At 49.1% G+C, this 27,449-nt stretch overlaps 1 protein-coding gene across 2 annotated transcripts in view; it reads left to right on the top strand.

The window, feature by feature from the left end:
- Window positions 1-27,449, top strand: part of RNF216 (ring finger protein 216) — a 78,400-nt gene that overhangs the window by 39,183 nt on the left and 11,768 nt on the right. For both annotated transcript variants that reach the window (XM_083585635.1, XM_083585636.1), the window contains exons 14-15: window positions 20,131-20,228; window positions 23,177-23,399. In XM_083585635.1, coding sequence (XP_083441761.1) covers window positions 20,131-20,228; window positions 23,177-23,399 — 321 coding nt within the window. The remainder of the gene's footprint in view (window positions 1-20,130; window positions 20,229-23,176; window positions 23,400-27,449) is intronic.

Here is a 27,449-nt window from a genome sequence, read left to right as displayed (position 1 = left end):
CACTGTAGGTAGGTAAATTGGTTAAGATTTAGCTTATACTAGTAGGAAGACATTCAGTGTTCATTTGAAGAGCATTTGGAACTCTAAAATTGGATGGTTGACTGGAGCTTGCCCCACAAAGCACACAGCACATCAGTTGAACTGCACCTGCCTCCATTTCCTTTCCAGGAACCAGGTAAAAGCCTTGACTTTGACCTTTTAAAAGTCTGAATAGTTGAGTCAGGGCCTTGGCTTATTAGGGAGCAAGATGGTTTCAGGCAAGTCACTCACCTGCTCTTTAATAAATCATTTGACCATTTCTACATAGGCAGCAGGAAGATTTAGTTGCCTAGACTATGACTTCAGAATACAGGCTGGGGACCCTATTAGTAATAACTTTTCAAATTATTTATTTTTTAAACACTAAACTACAAATAGAAAGCTAACACAACAGAGAGAGGGATGGGCTAGAGACATCCTCCAAACTCTGCTAATTTTCAGCATGTGCCTTCCTTCAGATTGTCCCTCCCAGGGAAGCACCAAAATCCGGGCCCATTAGACTCCCCCCCCCCCCCCGCAGCAGTCTGTCCATGGCAGCTTTTAACCTTGAAGCCCCTCCGCCCCCCCACCTTGCTAGTCATTCAAGCCAAGGCAGCTATTGCATTATTAATGGAGTTGTAGCCGTCTGGCTGTAATGCTGACTTTTCAGATTGGCTGTTTGTAACGGAGGACGGTTTAGCCAAGCCGGGGGAATCAGCTTCTGAGCCCGGATGAAAGCACAGCGGGAATGTGGAACTAGAGCACCCAAAGGGGCTTCTGGGAGCAGCTTATACTTGCTGCTTGAAATCAATGCTGCCTCGGCTCATGCTTCTACTTTTAATGTGTGTTTGCAGTATTTATTATCATTTATTAAAAATTATATACCGCTCTATACCCACAGGCCTCAGGGCGGTTCACAAGATAAAATTACAAGATAAAAACACAAAATACGTAATCAAACTATAAACAGAAACACCCCCTTCCAAACAAATTAAAAACACAATTAAAAACACAATTAAAAAATGAATTTTTAATTGAATGTAAACAGGACTCTCTGCTGGGCAGCAGTCTATCTGACCTCCACCCTAGGCCTGGTGGAGAGAGGCAGGAGCAGGACCCTCAGACTCTCAGCAGGTATTCCTTCCTTGCAGGGCAGCAGCCGTCCTTTGGTAGTCTGCCAAGCCCTGCCGCAGACCTGGTGGACTAGGGCCGGGACTCCTATTTCCTTGGCCGAGCGCTTGCCTTCCTACGCAGAAGTTCCCAGGTTTGATCCCTGGCAGAAAGGGATTGGGACCTGGGACCCTGGAGTCAGAGCAGGCAGAACTGGTCTAAATGGCCAGAGAGTCAGGCCTTTTATGAGACGGCGTCCTTCACATGCCCTGTGGCACCAGCCCTTTTGGGGCAAGCCTGCTCAAAGTCGTTCAGCGTGTGAGCATGGCCATTCTTGTGCGCTGTGCAGCCCACTCTTCCTGCTCTCCCTCTCTTTCCCTCTTTGGGGAGGGCCATGTTAGCATTTGGGGAGTGTGAGCTGGCTTCAGGGTTCTGCAATGCAAACGTCTGCTTGTTTGTAACGGCCTCTCAGGAAGAGCTTTCTGACAGTAAGAGCTGTTTGACTCTCGTGAGAGGTGGCAAACTCTCCTTCCTTGGAGGTTTCTAAGCAGAGTTTGGATGGCTGTCTGTCAGCGATGAGTATGTCTTCCGTATGTTCAAATTGTCCTTGGAGAGGAATATTTGGTCTCTTGATCTGAGGCTCTGGAGTGGATGACAATTGCCTTATACAAACAGTAGTATGGATAGTTCAGTTGGGGGAACACAGGGCTGATAACGCCAAGATTGCAGGTTCAATCCCTGCATGGGGCAGCTGCACACTCCTGCCTTGCGGGGGGCCGGACTGCGTGATCCTCAGGGGCCCTCCCAACTCTGCAATTCTATGGTTCCATGAAAACGTCAAAATTGGAATACTTAGGGAAGCTGCTCAGCGGAGGTTCATGTGTTTTCGTGTGCAGAAGGTGCTGGGTTCACTTCCTGGCGTCTCTTGAGTACAGCTGGGAAGTTCTCCTGTTTGAGGCAGTGTTGCAGAGTTGCAGGAGACAGGATTGGCCCCACTGCGCCAGAGGGAGCCCCCTGGGCATCTGAGTGGGAAGTGGAGGAGTCTGGGCTGGGGGTGTGCATTGCACCAGAGGAACATTGGGAACTCTGGATAAAATTGGGTGTTTCTAGGGCAGCCTGATCAAAAGAATGTCCTTTGACTATTAAAATCACGGAAATATATTGCGCAGCAGGTGGCAGTATGCTTTCGGCGCTGCCTGAGAGGGCCCGGAAGACCCCTGTACAGCGGACGCTCGGGTTGCAAACGTGATCCGTGCAGGATGTATGTTTGCAACCCACAGCGTTCGCAACCTGCAGTGGCGCGTCTGCACTCACGCTGGTTGCGATTCGGACCTTCTGCGCATGCGCGACCGCCGAAACCTGGTAGTAGCCCATTCCAGTACTTCCGGGTTTCGGTGGTCCTAACCCGAAAAAAACGCAACCAGAAGCGTCTGTAACCCGAGGTATGACTGTATTACCCTCAGCTCCCAGAATGGGAGTGGGACTGAGGGACTTTTACCATGTTTGAAAAGGGCCTCGCAGCTCTGCTGATCCCTTTCTACTCCTGAACCACCAGAGGGCAGCTGCAGCTGGGAACATTAATCTCAATGCAGCTGTGTTAAAACTACCTCTGGGAGGGATATCTTCCAAGTTTAAGAGAGCTTTGAAGACTTTATGTTCTTAATTAAATGTATTCTTGGATAACGCACTAGTTGCTTCTGGCATAATGCAAGAATTGTAAATTATTTTAAAGATCCTTTTAGCTTTTGGTGTTTAGAGTGCACTGGATTTTAATTTAAGAAATCCAAAACAATTGCTCTGTAGCTTCATGGGCGGGGGGCAACCACAGTCACTTATTTGTGTGTGTTCCTCTTAGCAGTGTGTGTCAGTTTTTGCGGTATTGAGGTTCTTCGTTCCTGCCTGGCTCTTGTGCGGGGAGAATCTTTAATGTGGAAGCGAAGCAACCACAGCTGAAAGGCAGACGGTTGTCTGACACAATGAGGGTTGGGGTATTTGGTTGTTGTTTGAGTTAAGCCTTTGCACGGAGGCAGGAACCTTCTGTGCTGTTGTTGCTGCTGCTGTTGGTTGCCCATCCTTCACGCTAAGTTCCCAGGGTGGGTTACAACAATTAAAACGCAACATTAATGTTAAAACACAGCATTGCGCTATATTCAAAACAGTTTAGCGCAACTTAAAAATACAAAATTAAGGTGAGTCCTAAAAATGGAAAGGAGAGGCCTGGAGGGGGGCAGCACAGGAATGAGGCCTTTTCTGTGGTGGCTCCCTGCTTCTGCAATGCTCTCCCCAGGGAGGCTTGCCTCAGATATCTTTAGGTGCTAGAGGAAAATGTTCCTCTTCTCTTGGGTCTTTGGCTGATTAAGCAATCAGTAACCTTTTAAACTGTGTAGGGATTATTGTTCTGTTTGTTATTATGTGATGTCTTTGAGTGTTTTTATACTGTGAACTGCGATGTGATCCTTGGATGAAGGGCAGTATATAAATTAGATAGATAGACAGACAGACAGACAGACATATTAAATGTCGAAAGCCAGGGTGAACAGGTGTCTCTAGAGTGTTCTGCCACTCAGCCTCCAGCAAGAGAACAGACAGTACAGTTAATTACATTTTTAAAAGATGTCATTGTTTCACAATAAGTTAAGTACTTTGATGCCTATGTTAAAATACAAAACCAAAGTGTCTTCTGTTTTAGTACCTATTTGCCTAACCCTGACCCTGTAGAGGTCCAAGGTAGCTACTAGTCCACACACGAAAAGTTGTGTGCTCACTGCTCATATATGGCCCTAGGTTGTGACACATCGATGGCTTCAGCGGAAACCCCAGCTCTCTCCAAGCAGACTATTGTTGCTCCCTGACAACGGGCATAAAGCGGCTGGGGCCTCTGAACCTGGAACGCCATCGTGCCCAGTAGCCTTGGATCAATGTTGCCCCCATGCATTTGTCACACCCCCTTTTAAAGCCTACCAACGCTTAGTGGCCGAGTCCTAAGAAGAGCTTGGCTGGTGGAGGAGGAGACCAAAGGCCTTTCCGTCCAACGCTCCCTTTCCCATGGTGGCCTCAGGGCACGAGCCCTTTCCTCCTCCTCCTCCTCCTCCTGCTGCTGCTGCTGCTATTCCCAGCATGCTGCTTCTGCTCCGAAAGGGAGCATGTAGCCATAACGACTAGCAGCCACTGACAGCCTCCTCTCCGATGGAATTTCCCCGATGGTTCTTTAGAAGCTTCCTGTGGCCCCCAGCAGACCCTTGTCTGAGTCCACAGCTCCTCCTGCAAGGAAGAGCCTCCCCGGGAGAATGGAGATGTTTCGCACGCAGAGAATCTCGGGTTCAGTTTGTTCACTCACTGCTGGGACTGTGTGCAGTAGCACCTCCAGCTACAAAACCCCTTGTAAACTTCGGGATGCGAAAACGGCAAACCCAGAAGTATTTTACCGGGTTGTGCTGCGCGTGCATGAGCAGAAGCGGTCCTCAGGTTGCGGAAACCTTGGGATCTGACCGGACCTCCAGAACGGATCTTGTCCGCAACCGGAGGTACCACTGTATTTATAACATGCCTATGTACATCCCTCCCCCTGAATATTTGGTATCTTTTGTGTTATGTTTCAGTCGTTGCAAGTGGCTTGTTGAGTCGCTGTTAACCAAGAAGTCCTTGCTCAGATAGGAAGTTGCTTGTATTGCCCCTGTGCCCCCCCCCAGCTGCATAGTCCTACAACGATGTCTGGGCCCCACCGCGGGGCCTTTCTAGCAATGTGCATGGCTGAGATGGCTCCCAACTCCTGCGATGCGCGAGGGAGCCAAGGGTGGCGCTGAGGCCCGTAGCTGTTTCTCCACCCCACCCACCCCCCGCTTGGTGACCCAGGGTAAACAGAGCAGACGTTTCCAAGAGGGGAGCATTAATGGAATGCGTCTGCCTGGCCAAGCGCAAGCATGGCTGCAGTTTTTCAGAATGAAGTCAGACGCACTCGAAAGCGGATGGGAGTTTAATACTGGACGTGCCTTTTGAATGCCAAGAAGTCAGCTGAGAAGACGGCGCTGAATGGGGAGCGCAGGCGTGCCGGCTCTGAGCCAGAGCCAAAGCACTAAAGGGGCAAGCTGTGGGGCTGCACATCCGCCATTTGTTTCACGATGTATTTGCTGAGGCAAGAGTGAGAGCAGAATAGCCTCTTCACATGTGTGCCGCATTAATTTCCAGGCCATCTAGATATAGCCAAGCGGATTCAACGTTCTTTGTTTTTGTTTTAACCTCATAAGTACATAACACTCTTCCTACGATTACCCCCCCCTTTCTTCCTCCATGGGGCAGCATTCCTAATTATGTTCTCAAACCCCTTTCATTTTATCCTCCCAACAACCCTGCGAGGTAGCTTAGGCCAAGGGAGCAAGAGGCAGCGCACAGCTAACCCTCACAGATGGCAAGCACTTAAGTCCTTGTTAGGGAAGAAGGTAGGATATATATATATTCATCCTAATATATTTGTTCTCCAGGGGAGAAGACTCTGAACAAATCATCTCAGGTGCTGTTCTCAGGGTTTGGGCAGGTTTATTCAGGAAAAGGCAGCCCTTGAGGTACTGAGGTCCCGATCCATGCAAGGTGCCGGAAGGTCAAAACCAACCCTTTGAAATGGGCTTGGAGACAAATTTGCAGCCAGTGCAGCTGGGCCAAAACTGTAGTCAGATGTTCAGACCTCCTGGTCCCAGGCAGTACACCGACCACTGCATTCTGGGCCAACTGGGTTTTCCAAACAGTCTTCAAAGGCAGCCCAGGGTACATTGCGTTGCAGTAGTCAAACCTAGAGATCGCCAGCGCAGGATTGAGGAACCGCCCACCGCCAGGCTGTCTGTCGTATCTGGACTGAGCTTCAGTTTGTTGGCCCTCCTCCAGTTGCTTGCTAAGGCCAGGCGCCTGGTTTTGCGCATCCCCCACATTCAAACCATGTGCCCTCCCCGTGACTTGGCTATGGCCAGCATGTGTGTGACTGTGAACCTAGCAGAGTCTTCCTTCTTGCATGTGTTAGCATTTTCCAAGCACAAATTGTTCACACACCTCCCATGTGATCCCTCAATGGGGCCACACACAGCTGGTTCATGCGCTTGTTCGAAGAGGCAATTCCACCCTGGGGAGCTCCCTTTCAGTTCCCTACGCAACTGCAAGGCACCATAATGCTGGGCCGTGTGTAGGAAGTGTTTGCTAATGGGCACTTTGTCCGAAAAGAGAAGGGGTTGAGAGAGACCTCTGTTGTGGTGAACCCACCACCCCATAGGCTATGTTAAGGAAATGGGAACTAGACTGGGTGCCGGCCGGGGCAGGGGCAATGCAAATATTTTGTCAGCTGCCATTTTCTCTAGGTTCGTGGTTCTCAAACTTTCTTCTCTGGGCCACACTCTCGGAATGGAAATTTGTTCACACCCCACCAAATTTTTTATTGATAAGAAATACATTGGAAAGCAAAAAGAAACAACAACTAGCAGTGTTTGATTTATAACATAGAACACAACTCCTTTATAATGTTATAGGAAAATCCTTGGGCTCACTTGGATTACCAGACAAAGACACCAGCCAGGAATATAGGAGCAAAACAGCAGCCAGCAGGCCTGGTCTTTATTTTGAAGGCCTGTTGCAACAGGACTTCCACCCACTGCATGGGAGAAGTAAGACAAAAGAAATATTGACAAATTCCTGGTTGATCACACCTCTTTGTCCCAACCAAGAACCTCATCCATTCCTGGATGGTTTGCCACTGTCCACAGGATGACTGCCTGTTTTTGCGCCCATTTGCCAGGATGCCAGCGATTATCTCTTATGCAAGAGGCTGATCCCAGGTTTCGGGGATTACGGCTGTCTTTTGCCAGTTTCCCAAGCCCCCCCTTCAGTAGCCATCTTTTCCCTGAGCAGAACAACGTTGGGAGTTGTGTGGTGTCGTGTGTTATGTGGTGCTTTGAGGAGACATTGTGTGTGAACAACTGCGTGCTGGAGGGGCAACCCCCCCTTCATTATAATAATTCCTGTAACAATAATATGTTCGTGGGGCACACAGAAAGTATAAAACATTCAGCTACGCTACACTACAGTGAACTGTTTAAATGTTTCTTTGGTTGTCCTTGAATCTTCCTCTCCTGCCACACACCCTTTGAGAGTTACCTCTCTAGGTCCTCAGTATACCTTTTGTGGGAGATGGAGCTATTATTCTTTCCTTACAGAAGGTGAGCTGCTACGCACTAAAACTAGCACAGACTTACTGTAAATCCAGTCTCTTAAATATTGGATCACAGTAGGATTTCCAGGCCCTATTTATTTTAGCTGTGTTTCCTGGTCAGCCCAAGGTCTTCCAGCAGGATCTGGGAGGGTTCGTAAAAGCTGTCCTGCAGCTGTAAAGAGGCCTTGAAACAGACTGCCATAAGGGGGCAGCCTAAGCTTGAATTTAGAGTGTATGTATTTGTGTATGCGTGTGTGTGTGTGTGTGTGTGTGTGTGTGTGTATCCGTATCCTCATTTGTTACTTACACACTTCCCGAAGTGTGGGGCTACAGAAAAGGGTTTCAAAGAGTATGCAGCAGAAGCTTATCATAGGTTTTTAGTTGCAGAAAACAATTCAATGATAAAATGATGCTATCAAAATTACCCCCAAATTATCTTTGCCAGAGAAAGGGCACACTGGTAAGACTGAACTCTCAAAACAGGCGTGCAGTTGTGTTAAGTGAGGGGAAAGCTGCTCTCTGCTTTTGTTGTAAACTGCATTGAGGCTTTTTTTCTTCCCAGTCAAGCAGTGTATAAATTTATTAAATAAATACAGTAATAAATCAGTCCCACCATCTCTCTTTAAAGTGGCAGCAAGCAGAGTGGTGCCCAAGGAAAGGTGGCTTGTGCAAATCCTACCCGATTGCCGCCTTCCAGGCTGGTGGTACAAAAATAAGGTCACAAAAGCTGCTTTTACGTTGCTCGATTTCCTGCACCTGCCTCGCCTTGAAACACTCTTGTGCTCTAAAATTCTCTGCTAGGAGCCCCAACTCCCATGTGCCACCCAGAGTCAGTTGGGTCGGGTACTATTATTATTATTATTATTATTATTATTATTGTTGTTGTTGTTGTTATTACTGCTGCTGCTGGTTATGCAGAGTTGTGGGCTGGCTCCCCACTCCCACCTCTAAGTCAATGCCACCTGTGACTAGAGAGGCCGCAGTCCCAGGAGGAAAGTGAAGGTGCCGTCCTTCTCTGCAGCAGACATGACGCTCCATAAATATCTTCCTCTTCTTTGGCGATCCCTCGTAGCCGAGTAAGATTGTCTTCCATAAACACTGTTTTAACAATGAGTCCGTAAGTGACTGTGGAGGCCAATTCTGGATCCACACCTCCTTCCGCAGTGGGGAAATTAGTTTCCGGGCGGGAGCTGATCACGGTGTGGATTCACCAAGTGTGCCTAGCGTGCCTTCCTCCATAAATATACACACAAACACATATTGTGAGTGAAGCTGCCTTTTATATTGAACCAGTCCTCTGGCTCTATGGCACTCTTATTAGATGATTCTCAAAAGGTCACAAGGGGAGAGCTTTTTAGCCAGAGGGTCCCGGGATTGAAACTGGAGTCTTCCTTGCATTAAGTCTGTGCTCTGCTGCTGAATCGTGGCTTCTTCCCTCCCATAGTTCTTGAGATTGCCAGTCATTCTCCATGTTTGGGGGAAACGCAGGCCCAGTTGTTCATACTTTAAATAGCTGCACACCTTGAAGCTGCTGTTCAACTGCTTTCCCTTGCGACCTGTTGCATTGGCTGCAATCGGGTTTTAAAAAAAAACATTACCGTTCCTTCCATTTTTATAAAACACATCCAGTAAAACATCCTGATGAATCCTAATTGCTTCCATCCCATCCTAATTGTTTAAAGGTTGACTCTTCTCTCATAATTCTGTGTTCATGTCCGTAAAAGACATTACATATATACATAGACAAGTAAAAATGTCCACCTTTGCAATGTAACTGTAAGCCATGGTCTAAAACAAATCCCACCGGCCTGCTGGTAAGAATATGAGAAGATAAGAAAAGTCCGGTTGGATTAGGCCAGTGGCCCACCTAGCCTAGCATCCTGTTCTCAGGCTTTGGGTTAGTAGCTGAGGGGTTTCCTCCCAGCCTGAGTTGAGGTCTGTGTGGGTGAAGCAAGGGCCATTCTCTCATGCACAGGAAGCCATGGTTTAAATGCTGTGCCTTAAAGCGGCTTGCAAACATGGCCAATGTGAGGATACCTAATTGTGATCAGTGTATCTGGATATTACTTTTCATTTGAAAAGTATTTATCCCAGACTCGAAACTGCCAAGGCTTCTCTCTCCTGCCCTGTGCAAAACACAACTGCCACCTTTTCCACAGGGCAAATGGGGACAACGCAGGGCTTGGAGTTACTGTGCATCTTGCCCTTTCAAGGTACAGACGGAAAGTGCTTTGCTCTCTGCCCTCTTTTCTCCTTTTTTGGAAAAGTGGTGTCTCTTAACACCTGGCCATGTATTTCAGGCAACGCAGCTGGTAGCATGCTCAAGGCCGCTCTTAGAATAACCTCTCAGCACAATGCACAATGGGCGATTCTTGTATTTTTATGAGCAGCGGTGTGTTTCCTCCATTGTTTTTGTAATGGTCCTCGGAGGAGAATCGAGTCTCCAAGAAAAGCACGTGGAGGGGCTCTTCCACTGCAGAAGGCAGTCAGTGGGATGCCCTGGCCGGCTGTGTCTTCACTTCCTCTCCCCTTGCACCAACCCCCAATAGGAACCTGGAAGCTGCCATACGCCAGGCCAGACCATGGGTCCTTTTAGCTCAGAGCACTGACTGGCAGCTGCGCTCCAGGACTTTGGAGAGGGGCCCTTCGCAGCCCTGTCTGGAGATGCTGGGATTGCAACGGAGACGTTTTTGCACACAAAGCATGTGCTCTGCTGCTGAACGGATCCTGCATGGCCAGCCATTTTTGAAAGGGGTGGGGAGTTTGTCCTGTGGGGCAAGTCAGCAGCTCCATGTGGGCCAGGCATTCCCCTAGCTCAGAGCAAGCTGCTGCAGCTGCTATTGCTGGCTCCTGGCTATGCCCTCTCCTTGGCCGCCTCTGCATTGTGAGTTGCTACAATCCTGGCAGGGCTCTGCCACGTACAAACCCCACCGCCACCACCTCAGAAGCATATGGGATGGGCTTTGCACCGTTAGGTAAGGGGCTGTCAAAATAAGGACTGACGGTTCAAGCTTCATTGTGGGTGTTGACTCTTGCAAAACACGCTGCGTCTTCTCAAACAATCATCGCAGCATGCGGGCTCTTGAGATGAATAACAATCCTAAAATCATTTGTAAAATTCCCTGTTGTGCAGCAGAAAGTTTTGTTCTTGAGGGAGGCCCCAGATCCTTTCTCAGCCGTGAAGTTCACTGATGTTTAGCTCGGTCATGCTCTCATCCTGACACGCCCCACAAAGATAACCTGAAATTGCCACCTCCAGCCTCTGTAACGGAGGACTGGAAGGAGTCCCAAGTAGCACCATTTTTAAGCAAGGAATCCCACATGGGAGTGACGGACGTGGCACAAGGCCTCGTGGGCTAGAGTGGGCAGCTCAATGGCGACACCATAAAATTATGCGCTGCGTGGAGAAAAGAGACAGAGAAAAGCTTTTCTCCCCCTCTCGTAACTCTAGAATTTGTGGGCCTTGAATGAAGCTGAACGTTGGAAGCGACCTGTCAGATAAAATGAAGTATTTCTTCAGCAGTGCAATTAAACTACGGGACCCCCTCTCACGAGGCAGTGATGGGCACCGTCTTGGGTGCTGTAAAAGAGAGTTGGACCAATAATAGAGAAGAAGACGATTGGTCACTACCAGCCCGGATGGCTGTGTTCTGCCCCCACAGTGAATCCCAGTTGCTGGAGGGGGGCGGAGGGGGCTTCTGGGCTGGTATCCTGCGTTTGGGCTTTCCCCATGGGACTTCTGGTTGGCTGCAGTGGGAACAGAACCATGGACTCTTGGGCCTGATCCAGCAGGTCTCTCGCAATGGCCTTGTCCTCCTGAGCTCCTTGCCGAAATGGAAACAGTACAAAAGTGGTTGCTGTTTTGCCCTCATATTAGCAAAGATGAGACAACCTGCATCCTTTTTATATATATATAAAGAAAACACATTGGATTTGGTGCAAGTTGTCCCCGTCCCCCCCACGAGCATCCCGAAATGGAAGTGAGAATGAGGACGGAAACGAAGGAGTTTGCGGAAGTCCTGTAGTTCCTACTTGTAGGGAGGGCTTTTGCCTTGACTTCTCCTTTCCAGTGAAAGTGGGGGTCATGCATGGAACAGAGTGAGCTCAAGGTGTGGAGATTTCTCTCTCTCTCTCTCTCTCTCTCTCTCTCTCTCTTTCTGTGTGTGTGCATGTGTGTTGAACACCCAGAAAGGTTGGGGGAAAGTGGCTTGCAATCCCAGCTGCAACACCTTGTTTCAGGACCCATGGTATTCCAGGTTCATTCATGGCACCGAGACAGCCTTGGTTGATGACATTTGCCAGGAGAGAGATGGGAAGAGGTGTGAACCTGTCTGTTCTCCATGACTTCTTGGCACCTTTGGCCATATAGCATCCTCCTGGAGCAGCTCTGTGAGGAGGGGGCATTCTCGGAGGGGGGGTTCTCTGTGGCAGCCCCTCAGCTGCGAAATTCCCTCCCCACAGAGGTGTGCCTGGAACCCTCATTGCACAGCTTTCATCGTAAGCACCTTTTAACCCTGTGCTTTGACATCTGAGATAGATATTTTTGGACCTACTTTTATTCTTCGAGTTAATACCACACAAAAAATACATTTAAAGTATTGCGCTTTGGCTGGCTTTCGATTGTTATCATTCTGTTGTTTCCGCCTGCCTTGGGACCGTAGGGTGAAGAGGGCCTGAGAAACCCTACAAATAATATTTTTCTGAGAAACCGTTGCTTGCTTTTTGATAATTCTCCACCTGTCACTCCTGTTGCTCGGAATGCCCCAAAGCATTCCGTCTTAATGGATTTCTTGAGAAGGAGCCAGATGAAAGTTGATCAGCGATGCATTTAATCTAAGCTTGTGGAGTCAATAATGCCTTTGCAGAGCCAGCTGGGCACTTGAGACACTTTGGGGTGGGCAGGATCCAATGGAAGATGCAGCATTTTGCTCCCCGCCCCACAATGCACGCTGCTGGTGCACACACTCCTTGTGTGGCTCCTCCTGTGGAATAATAATTTATAAACCCTGCCAGGCACCGAGCATCAGCTGCCCACTGCTTGGCGGAGTTTGGAAATTGCCACCCCCTAAGCAGGGAGTAGGCCTTGGGATGGTCTTTTTGGTCCAAGCTTCCCCACATCCCAGGAATTGGATGTAACATAGAGGGTGGCCTTGGCTCCAAGCATTGCAGGGGGTTGGACTAGATGACCCTTGGCGATTATAAATCTAAGCACATAAACAAGGTACTCAGTCCCCATCACCGTGGCAGACAGCATGCTTCACGAAACAGTATAGCAGATAGCAGATTTATTTAGACTTCATCTACACCATCTCCAAGGCTCAGGGTCAATTGCGGAAGCAAACAAGAGAATAAGATTTCGTCTAGTTCCGTGAAATTTCCCCACTCTTCCTGTCTTAGCCTTGAGCCAAACCAAGGACAAGCGTGGAAAGATAAGATTTGGCAGCTCAGCTGAAAAGTTCCTTCAGCTTAAACTTCAGCAAGTCTTTGGCAGACTATCTACTGGCCTTTGGGGGCACAGCAGTGGTAGCAATGCTGGTCTTGATTTCCCTGAAAACCCCCCACTGTAGTGAAGCAAGCCTGGCTTTTTGCTGGGGAAACTGAACCGACCTTTCCCCTTTCAGTCCACGCAGGAAGGCTTCCCACAGCAAAGACGGGAGGCCGGGGGCTGCGAGACTCAGAGCAGGGTTGGACATAAACCAAATGGGATCCTAAGTGAGAGGCATAATAATAATAATCATTTTATTGTTTGCACCCCACCCATCTGACTAGGTGGCATCTTTGGACCAGCCACGTTCTGATGGTTCATCTTTTGAGTGCTTCATATTTCATTGCCTCTGTAGCCCATTTTACAATGCTGATATATGATTTCCATGCACGACTTCCCTCTCTCATATCGGACAGCAAGTTTGTAGGCACAGATTCAATCTTGCTGCACCCACAGTTTGCTGACTAAGCTCTGGTGTTGTCATTTCTTTTGTGGATGATAGCAGTTTACTGCAGCACTGCCAGGTTGATTTGCCAGGTGTACAAATCAAGACCAACTCTTCTGTTCTCTTGGTGGTTGAGTGGATGGTTAAGGGGACCCACTGAGCCCCCTGCCTTTAAATCTGACTCTCAGGGCAGAGTCTGCTGCCTTCAGCCCAGGTCACTTGTGAGCAACATCCGCAGAGGGGTTGATGGTCAGGAGGTAACTTCTTCTGCTGCACCAGTCAGCTGTGGAAACCAAAAGTTCAAGCCACGTGTGGGGCAGGAGGCAGAGGCCTTCTTGCACAACCTGCTTTCCCGCAACAGGGCCATAAAAGTGAGTTGCGGATAAACATGGAACTTTTATTGCAGCGTTTGAACAATGGTGTGTATGTGCGATCTTTCCCTCCGCCCCATGAAAGGGGGGTGGGGAGCAAAAGCAAATACGGGTTCATAGGTCTTTGTCTGCCAGTCATACCAGCTTTCTGGTCCCTGGAAAGATCCCCTTATATGGTGAAGTGTAGGAGTGGGCTTCTGGGGTGGCAACAAAGTTGGGGAAATGAAGGGTAGCAGGGCAGGCACCCTAGGAAAACAAAAACCTCCTTCCTTGGAGGTTTTGAAGCAGACGTTGGATGGCCACCTGTCATGGATGTCTCAGTTGAGATTCCTGCATTGCGGTGGGGGGGGGGGGACACACTAGATGACCCCAGGGGGTAAGTTTCAACTCTGCGGTTCTAGGTGGTAGTTTTCACAGAGCATGCTGGAAAGGTTAAGGCTGTCTTGCTTCCTCCACCCACATGTTTCCTATCGGAGGTGGAGGGGGCTGAAGAGTTCATAGCTGGTCATCTGGTGAGTTGGTGGCGAGAGTGACATTTGCAGCGGGAAGCTTCTTGTTTTGCAACCCAGCCTTGAGCCTTGCTGTGCCCTCTCTCTCTCCCCACAGAAGGCCCTTGAATGCTGGATGAGATGCCCACTGTTGTCTCGGGTCCCCGCCATGAGCTCAATGTTAGAAACTGAGATATGAAAGCTAGGAGCTAAATGGCACCTTAATCGTGGGTTATGGGAGCAACATTGGAATGTCTCTGTGCACTTTTTTATCACAAGAATAGAAAGCTGAAAATGAATGAACTGCAGCTAAAATATTGTGTTCATTTTTCACATGGTCTAGTCCTCCCCTGCCTGCCCCCCTAATATGCTGAAGAGGGTCTCTTCTCCAGTTTTCAGAGAGTGGGGAGGCAGAAAAAGATCCTCCTTTCCTTCCACTCTGAAGTTTTGATATGAAATCTTAGGTGCAGTACTGCGCCCAGAGCTCAGAAACTGCTTGTGCTGATGAAATTCCCTGTCGCAAAATGCGCCCAGAACAATGGGAGTGTCAAGCCCTGCATGAGCTTGTGACTTTGTGGATCTTCCTGCCCATCTCAAAATTAAAAATGGTTTGTGAACCACTGTATCCTTGCCAGCCTCTCCTGAGGCTTAAACACTTAAAATGCACACAACATTTCCCAAGCACTTTACATATACAGTCGTACCTTGGATCCCGAACGCCTTGGTACTTGGATGTTTTGGCTCCCGAACGCCGCAAACCCGGAAGGGAGTGTTCCGATTTGCAAACATTCTTTGGAACCCGAACGTCCGACGGGGCTTCATGCAGCCCCTCAGAAGCTGCACTTTTGTTTCTGAACATTTTGGAAGTTGAACAGACTTCTGGATCGGATTCTGTTTGACTTCCAAGGTACAACTGTATTAAAAGACAAGCCAGCTCTTGGCTGCCGGCTCACAGTCAAATAGGCACAGCGGAGAAGGAAAAAGGAATGGGGAGGGAAGAGGAAGGCAAGCATTGGAGCAGCTTTTTCTTGCACTGGCTGATGGATGGAGCCAGGATGTGGACTCCAGTGCTGTGATGGTTGTGTGTGTGTGTGCTGTGGCCCCTTGGCCTTCTGGTCAGTGGAAGAGACCACTTTATCTCTGCTGGTTCAGTTCTGAGGAGATTCACCTAGTCACGTGTGCTGCAGTATGAAACACAGTAGGGGCAGATAGAGAGGAGACCATCCACATGGAGCAGATCAGCCTTCCCCAACTTGGTTTTCTCTGCATGTCTTGGACCACACTTCCCATCAGACCCTGTTGGGTTTCCTGAAATCTATTTGGGAGTTTATGCAAGAGGGACATTGCTTCCTTCCCTGCAAGTCTCCAGCATCTGCTGGGTGCCAGTTTCCCAGAACTCTCTGCTGTGGCTCTTAGCCTTGCGCAGTTGGCATAGCTGCAGGAGGTCTAGACTTCGGAGACTTTGCATGAGCCAACATTTGTGTCTGATTAACGCTATTTGCTTTGGCTGGGGGAGGCTCTGAGCTGCTGCAAGCTTGAGATGTCCTCTGGCGATAGCTGCAGCATCCGTCAAGTGACTGAAATTGCAACTCAGGCTTCCTGCCCTGTGTATGCTAATTTAGCAGTGTGAGGTCACAGCTATATTTATCTCGGCTATATAAGTCTAACCAAATAACCTGAAGTGCCTGAAGAGTCACAAACCGAGCCCCGGGTATATACCGAGCAAAACCAAGCAAGCTGCGACCTTTTGTGGCTTGTTGACTAAAATAATATTGTCATAGTTCTCTGTGTCTGGGTGACATCCAGGTTAGGTTACTGCATTATATGCTGCTCTCTGAGCCTGCTTGGAAACTTGTAGCTTGTCCAGAATATGGCCCAGCAAGTGTGATCCTATCGCACCGGTTGAATTGGCACCCTGGCTTTATTCCAGAGCTGTTAACCATGGTTTCCTGGTTTGGATAAAGCAGGGAACCGTAGTTTATGCAAAAACCTTGCAAAATGTGCCTTTGTTTGTGCAGCCAAAAGGCTCGTCTGCATCTCCACTGAGCCAAGAGATGACAATTGAAACTCGTCTGTTGTGTTGCATGTTACTGGCATAAACTGCTTGAAGATCACAGGTGTTTGGTGTGCTCACCAGTGCTAGGGAGGGCACTATTCTCACAAGGGCTTGTGCCAGCGTAGGGCTGGTGGCAGGAACAATGGTCAGCCTGGATAGCTCACCTGGTGAGAGCCTGGTGCTGATGACGCCAAGGTTGCAGGTTCGATCTCCGTATGGGACAGCTGCATATTCCTGCCTTACGGGGGGGGGGGGGGGGTTGGACTAGGCGCAGCGGTTCTCCACCTGTGGGTCCCCAGATGTTGTTGGACTACAACTCCCATCATCTCCAGCTCTGGCCTTGCTAGCTAGGGGTGATGGGAGTTGTAGTTCAACAACAACTGGGGACCCACGGGTTGAGAAAGGCTGGATTAGAGGATCCTCAGGGTCCCTCCCAACTTCAATTCTATAATTCTAAGAATTGCCAACCTAGGGAGATGCCAAAGAGATCTCCTGGTGCCCCAGGAGCGAAACTCAAATGCAGTTTTTCAGATATTTATCTGCTGCCTTTGGCAGTAAACCTTTTAAAGGCAGCTTACTATAGAACACAGGATGCAGTGAAAAATACCTGTACATTTAAAACAAGAAGGAGGAGGCCAGCTACTAATAAAGCGAGCAGCTCACCCAGAATTACTGAAATATTATCAAAGCCGACCTCCAGAGCAGACTGCCAGGTGGGGAAAGCCTCCCAGGAGGGCTGCCTGCTTTGCCCTTCATGAGCCAGTTTGGGTAGAAAGGTGGCGGCAACAACAAGGTGTGTTTGGGGTGGGGATTGCCAGTGGCTAAGCAAAAGCCAACCGTTATGGGATGGCAGTCGCTGCCGTCACCGCTTGCAAGGGCCCCCAACGAGATCAGCCCTAGGAACGCTTACTAGCTTGGTGAGGTATTCCTTTTGTGTTAACTTACTTCAGCCTAATCCTGACCGTGTCTGCTCAGAAGTTGAGTTCAGTGGGGTTTCCTGCCAGGTGAGTGGGATTAGGGTTGCAGTGCCCATGGGGGCCCTGAGTTCTGGGACTGGATTATACCTGGTTTTCTTTCCCTGATATTCCTGGTACTCCCTTATCTGTTCAGCAGCTTGCCTTTCAAAGACAGATTTGCATAAACAGCAGCACAGTCCCACCCCCATACTGAAATGAGTAGGTTCCATAGAGATTTCTTTCCATGTGTTTCGACTGCCTTCCCTTTTCAGGGTTTGTGACAGTTCCAGAAAGCCTTGCCTTATTCTTGTGCAAGGAGAGCAGAGATACAGGACTTGAAGCAACGCAAATCTTGCCAGCAGCTTCACTTTTCACAGAGCAAGGCTGACGGCGGCGTGCATGATTCCGTCACTCTAGCATTGCCGTTCCAGCCTCCTTTGTTCTTGGCCCAGGTGACATTTTCCTTTGCAGGCAAATGCATACATACCTTGAGATCTCACTGTGTTTTAAGTGACTAGCTGGCCCAATAAAAGCTCTTGTCTCTCTTCCAAATGCTGTGAGATTTGCAATAATCTCCCAGTATCCTTGGCTTGCTCTGAGCCGCGTTTTGCATAATCCCCATGGATTATCAGGAGGTGGAAGCCAGGCGCTCCCTGATTCCTGTCAACCAGCTACAGTTTCCCAAAGCATTTAGCAGTGCTAAGGAGGCCTGGCTGCCATGTTCCTTGGCTCAGCAGCTGTTGACAGCAGGTCTCCTCCTCTTTAGAGTCTGAGCACCTTGATGGCTGTGGCAGACTTGCTGCTGCTCCTGTGCTCTGGCAAAGGCCCCTGGCGGGCGCTGCTTCCAACCACTAGGCGGCACTGTCTGCTGATGGATGAGCTCCTGCTTGGAACAGCTGCACTTTATTAAAAAGGAGGAGGCAGCTTTGCATTTTTGCAAGGAACTTTGAATGCAAATAGCTCCCCTCTGCCTTTAGAGAAAATTGGAAAATTAGGGAGAATGATGTGAGAGGGCTCCCTCTCCCTTCCTCCGACAGTGAGGGGATCAAAATGCATTTTTAAAGGAACGCTTAGCTGGCATTCTGCTTCTGCACCATAGCTGTGGAAGCCATATTAGATATCCAGCATGGAAGGAAGAAGTACGTTTAGGGGGATGGGCTGGAAGCAGAACGGGGGAATGAGAAGAAGACAACGTCTTGTGCTTCCTGTAAAAATCTCAGAACAGAATCATGTTGAGTTTCATAAAACTGCACGCACACACAGTCCATGAGGCTGATCCAATGTGTTTTGGGGTGCTTGCGGTGGAAAAATCCAAGTTATCCCCTTCCAGACACAGGTCAAACATGGGGTTCCCAAAGCAATTTCATCTGCCCTGCAACCCTACCAAGTCCTTATCTGTGTGGAGTTCTTCTTTCTCCTCCTCCTCCAAAAATTGAGGTTGGCTTCCCTCATGAGGGAAAGCATAATGTTTTCAGAAGTTGCAAAAGATTAGGGCATGCTGTGCTTGACGCTGTACAGCTGTTCCTATGCTTTGAAGCCCCTCACAGCTCAGTGGAGCTGACTGATAAGAGTCCCCCACCTGACCCAGCACAGCAAATGTTTCATTGCTATCCTTCCCTTTCCTGCAAAGAGCTCAGGGTTCTCCCCTCCCCATTCTCACAACAACCCTTTGAGGGAGTGAGCGACTAGCCTGGCTTCATGGCTTGAGTGGAGAGTTGAACCCTGGCTGCTCAGGTCCTGGCCCAGCCCTCTATCCGCTGCACCACGCTGCCCCTTGCACTGCTTCTGTCCGTTTCCACAAGGTTTTGCAGGCGAGTTCTTCAGCACCACGCTGAGCTCAGCCACCCAGGCTCTGGGGCGTTCAGTCCTAGAGCAGCGAGTGCCGGCAGCCCCCGAAACCCCACAGCATGGCTCTCCCTCCGTCACAAATCCCGAAACCGTCTTGTGGTGCTGAGTCCGGCCATTGTCTCTCTCCCGCAGCCGCCTGGGGAGGCCTGGTGGTTCAAGTTAGCGCGTTGGCTGGGAAACCAGCCTCTCGTTTCCATGTGGGTTTGCTCATTAAGGCTGCCTCCCCGCCTGCCCCCCCCGCTCTGGAACAGCAAGCAGCCCTTTCCCATCGCCCACCAAACCGATGCAAACCTCTGGGTGGGCGGACTTGATTCTGCACGAGGAGCCCACAGGTGGCAAAGGAGGGGCCCACTGGGCTGGCTGTGTGTGGCAGGATCCCTCCCCCAATCCACAGACACACACCAGGGATGGGGGGAGCCTTTTTGGCCCAGCAGGCCAGATCTTTCTCTTCCCCCACTGACCTGCCGTGGGGGCAAGGCAGACAGGGAGTAAGCACCACCAGCTGCTCAGCCATGCTTTCTGCAGGGATCGGGTGCATGAGAAAGGTGGTCCTGGCTGTAGATTTGGGGAAACTGCCTGGTGGGCCAAATGGGGAGGCCTGGACAGCCAAATTCACCTTATGGGCTGGAGGTTCTCCATCCCTGCCGTACAGGCAAAACCTTTCCAAGGCACGGGGTGCGGTGGTGGAGAAATACACGGGTGGAGCTGAAATGAAGATTGAGTGACTTCATGCTTTCTCCAATTGCGGCTGATGCCCAGCATCTAAAGGGCTGCCCTGTGAACCGATTCTGTCTTCAGGTGTCCTTGCTGATGCCCCTGCCTTTGGAGGGAAAGTGGGTCTTGACCAAGGATTGAGCCTTCTCAGTGGTGACACCCTCTTTGTGCAATTGTCTCCTTAGAGAGGCTCCTATGGCATTGAGTCTAGTGTCACCCTAGTACCCGGGGGAAGACAGGCCTGTTTATCAGTGTTTTCAGTCCATTTCATGCTGCCGGCCTCTGTATCCAGTGCCATTCCCCCTCCCCAAGTGTTCCTTTTGTGTTTTGTATATCTGTGCTGCCTGCAAAATGCCTTCAGTGCTGCTTATTTGTCCGGTTGCCTTTTTTAAAAAAATTGTCATTATCCCTGGTGTCTTCCTGCTGCTTAATGTGGTGATCTCACTCTCCAGGAAACCTGCAGGAAATGCCAGGGCCTCTGGAAGGAGCATATGAACCTCACCTGTGAGCAGCTGGCTGAGAAGGATGACATAAAATACCGAACATCTATGTAAGTAACTTTGTGAAGGTCAGGGAGAACCAGGAAGCCTTTTTTTCTGGTTTCTTATTTAAGCCAGTCCAGAAAGTACCTGCTACTGAGCCTCCTCAGCAAGAGGGCTTTTGTGCTTCAGGATATATCCTAGAATCATAGAATGGTGGAGTTGGAATGGACCCCCAAGGGTCATCTAGTCCAGCCCCCTGCAATGCAGGAATCTCAACTAAAGCATCCAGGACAGATGGCCATCCAAGCTCTGCTTAAAAACCTCCAAGGAAGGAGAGTCCACAACTTCCTGGGGGAGACCGTTCCACTGTGGAGCAGCTCTTACTGTCAAAATGTTCTTTGTGATATTGAGCTGAAATCTCCTCTCTTGTAACTTGAAGCCATGCGTTCAAGTCCTGCACTCCAGAGCAGGAGAAAACAAGCTTGTTCCATCTTCCATGTGACAGCCCTTGAGATATTTGAAGATGGCTCTCACATCTCCTCTTTTCCAGGCTAAACCTGCCCAACTCCCTCGAGGTATCTGCTTTTATGAGCTCTGAAGGAGCAAGCCTCTGGGTGCAGGACAGCCAGGGGAGAGCTGCTTTGCATATATAGTTTTAATATAGTTTCTTATCCTTGAGCAGCTGAGATTCTACTCTTGTTTCAGACAGTAAAACGTCCCGTTTGAGTCTTGGGAAGGGGAGGCGCAGCTGGAGTTCAGGCCCAGCTTCCTGCTCTGCTTGGCGCTTCCTGCTGGGAAGATGAGAGGGAGCAGCCCAGAAAACGGGGAGCAGGCTCTGCCTCTGGCTGGTTTACTGTCTGCCCTTAGGGCAAGCACAGTTCCCAAAGAGGAATTTGAAATGGGGAAACTGGGAAATAAAAGAGGCAATAAAAATACAGTGCTACACCCTGCAGCATCTAGCACAGCGCATTACGGTTGCAACAACAGGCAGGGAAATCATTAAGAGAGCTGCCAAGACCCTCAGTGATTTTCAAGTGGTCTGGGGATGTGGGAGTTTGGAGCCACCAAACTAAGACACGGGTGTGAGAGGCTCTTGGCAGAGATCTAGGAATAGCAGGATGCGTTTCACCTCTTTCAGTCACAGAGCCAAGGTCCAAAGGCACATGATGCAGACATAGAATCATCTTCCTGAAGTGAAGGTCAGTCTGGTCAGTGCCAGACTGGTTTTAACAATGAGTCCGTAAGTGACTGTGGAGGCCAATTCTGGATCCACACGTCCTTTCACAGTGGGGACATTGGTTTCTGGGTGGGGATTGATCACGGTGTGGATTTGCCAGGCATGCCTTCCTCTTAGCACGTTTCTCCCTTGCGTTCTGAGTTCGAGTGTCTTCAAGGCCCAGGACACCTTTGGGAAAGGCTGTTCTCCAATTGGAGCGCTCGCAGGCCAGTGTTTCCCAGTTGTTGGTGTTTATACTACATTTTTTAAGATTTGCCTTGAGGGAGTCTTTAAACCTCTTTTGTTGACCACCAGCACTATGCTTTCCATTTTTTAAGTTCAGAATAGAGCAGTTGCTGTCTTGAGCACCATATTGAGAGAGGCGCCGAGGTATAAAGTGTAATATTTGTCTGGTGGGAGGGAAAAGTCTGCAGTTGAAACTGTGCAATGTAAACTAAGGATCTTCAGAAAGCATCCTTGGATACTGGGCTGTGTTGTGGGAAGGAAAACAAAATGTAGGTGCTCTGTTATATAACTTGTAAACATCAGCAGAAGCACAGAGTGATTAAAATGTTGGTGCAATGCTTTAACTTGCGTGGGGAAAGCTTAAAACTATTGTCAGGCCCTAAACATCTCCTGTTTGCAGAACAGAATAGTTAGCAATCCTTTTGCAGCATCTCTGTAACCAAAGCAACAGGCTCTGATTTATAAAAGGCCTCAAGCAACAGTGCAGAGTTTGCATTTCCTGCTTCTTTCATTGCCTCAGCCATATATTTTCTGCTTGTCAGAGGTGAGGGTCTGTGTGTGCTTTGACTCCTTGGTTAAATTATTTCTGCATTAACGTTTAGCTCCCCCACCTCTTTGACGCTCTGGGAAACCAGATTTAAGCCTGCAGAATGCCAGCCTGCAATGAACCTCCTTTCACTTAATTTGTCTCCAACTCATCATAAGGTAATTCTAAATAGACAGCCACAAAGACCTCCTTGGAAACAGCATGGGAGGGGTGGGCTTCATACCCCCCCTTCCTGGGAAAGAGCCTGTTTGAGATGGCAGGGTGCTATTGAAATGGTTGCTAAAGAATTGGGGGGGTGTTCATCTATGTGGAGACTCTGAAGGCAAGAGTGTGACACCCAGGCCCATAGATCTCTCATCAGCCAAAGAACAAGAGCACTCACTAACACACATCTAAACAAATACATGAATAATTATATTATTGTGATTTGATAATACTTTGGGCTGTCACCATTTGAAGAAATGTTAGCTGATGAAGTCTGGATCAATGAACGATGCAATTCTCTACATGCCTGCTCAGAATTCATTGGGATTTAGTTTGAATATGACCAAACATCATAGCTTTGAAGGGATGGACGTTTTCTTCTTAGAGAGGTGTGTGTGTGTGTGTGTGTGTGTGTGTGTGTGTGTGTGTGTCTATATGTCTATCTCAGCAGCCACCTGCATGACGGTGATGGGAAACACCTCATCTGAAATGACACCTGCCACCTTCTGTAAGAAAATCCTTATTTAAAAATAGTGTGCAGTGGATGAAGTGTTCTCCAGCCCACCAAACACAAAAGCTGATGCCATAATTCATTAAGGATATTGGCAGGCTGGACGGTGTGCAGAGGAGGGTGTCCAAGATGATCCAGGGTCTGGAAAGCGAGCCTTATGAGGAACAGTTGAAGGAGCCTGGGAAAGAGGAGGCTGAAAGGGGATACGCTAGCCATCTTCAAATATCTAGCGGGCTGCCACATTGTTTTCACCTGTTTTTTGTTTAACCCTTTCCCAATTGCCTCATTGCAGAGAAGAGAAGATGACGGCGGCCCGCATCAGAAAGTGCCACAAGTGCGCCACCGGCCTGATCAAATCTGAAGGCTGCAACCGCATGTCGTGCCGCTGTGGCGCCCAGATGTGCTACCTCTGCCGAGCCGCCATTAATGGGTACGACCACTTCTGCCAACACCCCCGATCCCCAGGGGCCCCTTGTCAAGACTGTGCCAAGTGTTCCCTCTGGACAGACCCCACGGTAAGTGACTCCAATAGACACAAGCAGCTTCGCTTCCCCCGACTGCTCTCCTGCACAGATCTGGGAGCGGAGCATTCTGGGAGCAGCGGTTGGTAAAATCACAAGTGACCTCTGGCCCTGTCCTTTGGATGTGCCGTGCCTTCGCCTCCAAGGCGGAGCTTCCTGTGGCAATATATGCAAAAAGTCAGAGTGGCGGCTTGATTTTATTATCCGGCTTATAGCTTAATAACCAGTGGACATTTAAATGCACCTGCATGCTGTCAGCTCTCAGTACTGGCGCCCTCTTTGAGATTGCGTTGCAAGTGTGAGAGAACTTACAATTTAGGAAACGCATCACAGGATCGTTGTTGGAAGGAGAGGCCATTTTAACACCTTCCTTTTCCTGCTGCAGTGATGTGTTGGAACCAAAGTAGCCTCTGAGAACAAGCAGAGTCCACCTTCTGGCTCAGCATCCCAGCATATCGCCCATTCATTGACTAAGGTGGCGAGTTTTCTAACTCTTCATAGAGCTCTTTAGTTTTTCTGCCATAGAACCCCAATGGACGATTAAGGATTCTGGAGAGAGTTGTCTAGGCCACACACTGTTTGCAGAGAGTGCTCTCCCATGCCCTGCTGGAACTCCTAGTCCTGAATCCAGAGTTATCCGTCCACCTGCTTGCTCACAGAAGGGCTGTTTTGGACATGGCCAAAGACCAATGACCAGGGCCAGCATGGCCAGGCACTGGCCCAGCAGGGGCTCACTGGAAGCATCCCTGTCCCTATCCTCCCCCCCTCTGGACCTGCTGCAGTCAGAGTCCCAGAGTGAGAGAGAGGTGTCCTACCCACAAGCCCCCGCAGAGCCTGGGGCCAGCACTACGAGGGTCCTCCTCACATCTGGGAGAGGTCTGCTCTGTGCAAGCTCTTGACACCTTTTTGCGACCCACTAGAGTTTCTGTGCTTTATTCATCCATTTGTTGAATTTATATACCGCCCTATACTGAAGACCCCCCCCTTCCTACTGCTCCCTAAGACTCCTCCCCCAGCAGCCTAAGGCTCTGTCGTCTTGTCTCTCATTGCTTCTCCCTTTTCATACCTCTTCTGGTTCTGGGAGACTGGGGGAGGGAGGGAGCAGGTAGTAGCAGTAGGGAGATCTCCCCGGCTTCTTCAGCAGCCTGCCTCATCTCTGCCTCAGCCCCTCTGCTTCAGTCTTTGATTCTGGACTTCTCTCTGCCCCAGCCTCTCCCAGCTCACTAAGCCCCGCTGCCTCTTCAGCTTCCGGCACCTCCTTCTCCCAGTCTGCTCCCTCTGGCCATTCAACACCATCATCATATTTGAACATCATGACATTCAAATATATAAAAGGATGTCACATAGAGGAGGGAGAAAGGTTGTTTTCTGCTGCTCCAGAGAAGCGGACACGGAGCAATGGATCCAAACTACAAGAAAGAAGATTCCACCTAAACATTAGGAAGAACTTCCTGGCAGTAAGAGCTGTTTGACAGTGGAATTTGCTGCCAAGGAGTGTGGTGGAGTCTCCTTCTTTGGAGGTCTTTAAGCAGAGGCTTGACAACCATATGTCAGGAGTGCTCTGATGGTGTTTCCTGCTTGGCAGGGGGTTGGACTCGATGGCCCTTGTGGTCTCTTCCAACTCTATGATTCTATGATTCTATGATTCTATGATTTCATTTTATTTCATTTCATATTGAATTTATATACCGCCCTATACCCAGAGGTCTCAGGGCGGTTCACAAAAAAAGATAATAATATATAAAATAAAAATAAAAACAATAATCCAATAGTGCCCCCAACAAAAAGAGCCACGTAGGGCATAGGATGTAAATTGGATCAACCAGAGGCCTGGTTAAAAAGGAACGTTTTTGCCTGGTGCCTAAAGGTGTGTAATGAAGGCGCCAGGCAAATTTCCCTAGGGAGAGCATTCCACAGACGGGGAGCCACTGCAGAGAAGGCCCCGTTCTCGTGTTGCCGCCCTCTGGACCTCTCTTCCACAAGCACCTTCCTTATTCCTTGTTTCTCTCACCGTGGCACAATGTCCAAGGCACAGCAAGATGGCTTCCGCTGCCCTGCACAAGAGTCCACAGAGCCACGTACGAATGCGTTTCCACACGCCACTTAAGCCAGCTCCTTCCCCAAAGAGGCTTGCCTTGCCTTCCATAGGTTGCAGTCCATCTCCCTGCTAGTTCTCAGCCATGAGCAAGCTGCCTGTGCCTCCGTGCAGGAGCTCTCCCTTCTGCGGGGGGCTTCATCCCCCCTTCCCACCCGCCCTGCTTGCTGACTCCATTCCAGCCCTGTACTCTCTCCCTCCTCCTGCCTTGCCTCTTGTTACTCAAGCGCTCCCTGACTAAGCTGGGAATGATTTGAAAGGAGCTCTTCTCCCTCCCTTCCCCCTCCTGGAAGTCTCTGCCTCATGAAATCATTTCAGAGCTTATTGGGAACGGCTGTGCTTGCACATGCATGAAAAAGGAAGCCCTTTTAGTAATATTTCTTCAAAAATGGGGGGGGGGGGAATGCATTGCAAATGGAGAAACCAGCTCCCAGTAACTCTTTTTAAAATGCCAAAAAAAAATTTCTCCACCCTGAAATAATTAGCCAGTCTCTCCCTCCTCCCTCCCATCTTTTGGTGATGTTGCTGCACTGGACAAAAATCCCCTATAGAAATATTCTGTGATTGCATTTTTTATTTTATTTTTTGAACTCTGTGCTGGTTGATAATGTCTCCTTCCTGTCTGGCCCTTTTCCCCTTTCCCAACACTCCACGTTTTCTTTCGCTTAGCTGTGCTCTTGCTGTGTGTAGAGACGCACGCCTGGAACTACTGAAGCAGGGAAACAAAAATAGATGCGTTTTGTTTCCCTTCCACTCCAGCGGAAAGGAGTGCAGTGATCCAGCAGCCTGCACCCAATTTCCTGCAAGGGGGGAGCACATCCCATGCCCCACCCTCTGGGGTGAGCTTTAAGGGGGACGGGGTAGCATCCCAGTTCCAGATGCAGCTCTGAGAAGAGGCCAGCCCTCCTGACACCACCAAGACACCAACCACATCCCTCCCTCCAGTAGCTTCCGCTACCGAGTTGGTTAAAAGGGGGTAATCAATAGAATGGTGGTAATGCATTTCGGTGAACAGATTATTTAACCGATTTAAAGGGCTCTTTAAGTAGCATAAAGCCATTGAAGCGGTGGAGAAGGTAAAAGCAAAATAAAGCACAAGCTCTAAAACCAATAAAATGGTTCCCGTAAGTGCTAAAAACAATACAACCATATTTACAAATTCTAAAAATGATAAAATGTTTCCATCAGTTGTGCTGTTGTTCCGTAAATGGCGGGAGGGGAGGCTGACTCTGCATTCAGGCTTCCTTCCATTTCCATTGTGGGCAACACTTAATGGCATCTCAGCAGACAGACAGTGGCTAAATGAAGTTCCCGTTGCTTAGGAGCAGGGCTATTGTGCTTCGTGCAGCGGCCTGCATTACCTATAGCTAGCAACACCAGGCTAAACTACGCAACATTAGCACACACATGCAGATTTGCTTGATTTCCGTGATTTATGCAAGGTGCAGAGTCCCTCCTTTTCTCTCCGCAAGGGCTGGGTTGGGTTTAACTCTGTGCAGAATGTTAATCGTTGGTGCAGCTTCTCTGCATGGTCCCCGTTGCTTTTGCAGTGCATAAAGAACAGGAAGACCCACAGAACAGAGAGAGGAAATGAAGATACAGTTAAGCCCCAAAGCGTAATGCATTTGTGTGTGTGATATCAGAAGATAGAACACGGGTTGAAAATCCCTTTTGGTCTATTAGCCTTTTCCAATCCCGCCCACTGAATTCAGCGTTCTTGGGAAAAGCAATTGCAGCCCCCACCCCCTGGAAATTTACCCACAACCTTCATGTGCATAACTGGCCGGTAGAAGTTATGTCACCTATTTTTGCTGGTAGAGTGTTAGCTGTAAGCACAACTTGTTTTTTATGGCGTAAATTATACGAAATGTACAAACACTGTGCAATAAATATACACTTAACAAGGGTGAGAATGGAATATTTTGCTCAGATTCCCAGGACAAAGCAGA

This window comes from Podarcis filfolensis (genome assembly GCF_964270895.1).
Source record: "Podarcis filfolensis genome assembly, chromosome: 14".
Classification (NCBI taxonomy): domain Eukaryota; kingdom Metazoa; phylum Chordata; class Lepidosauria; order Squamata; family Lacertidae; genus Podarcis; species Podarcis filfolensis.
Note: the sequence above shows the minus strand (reverse complement) of the source record. Positions and strands in the feature narration are given on the sequence as shown.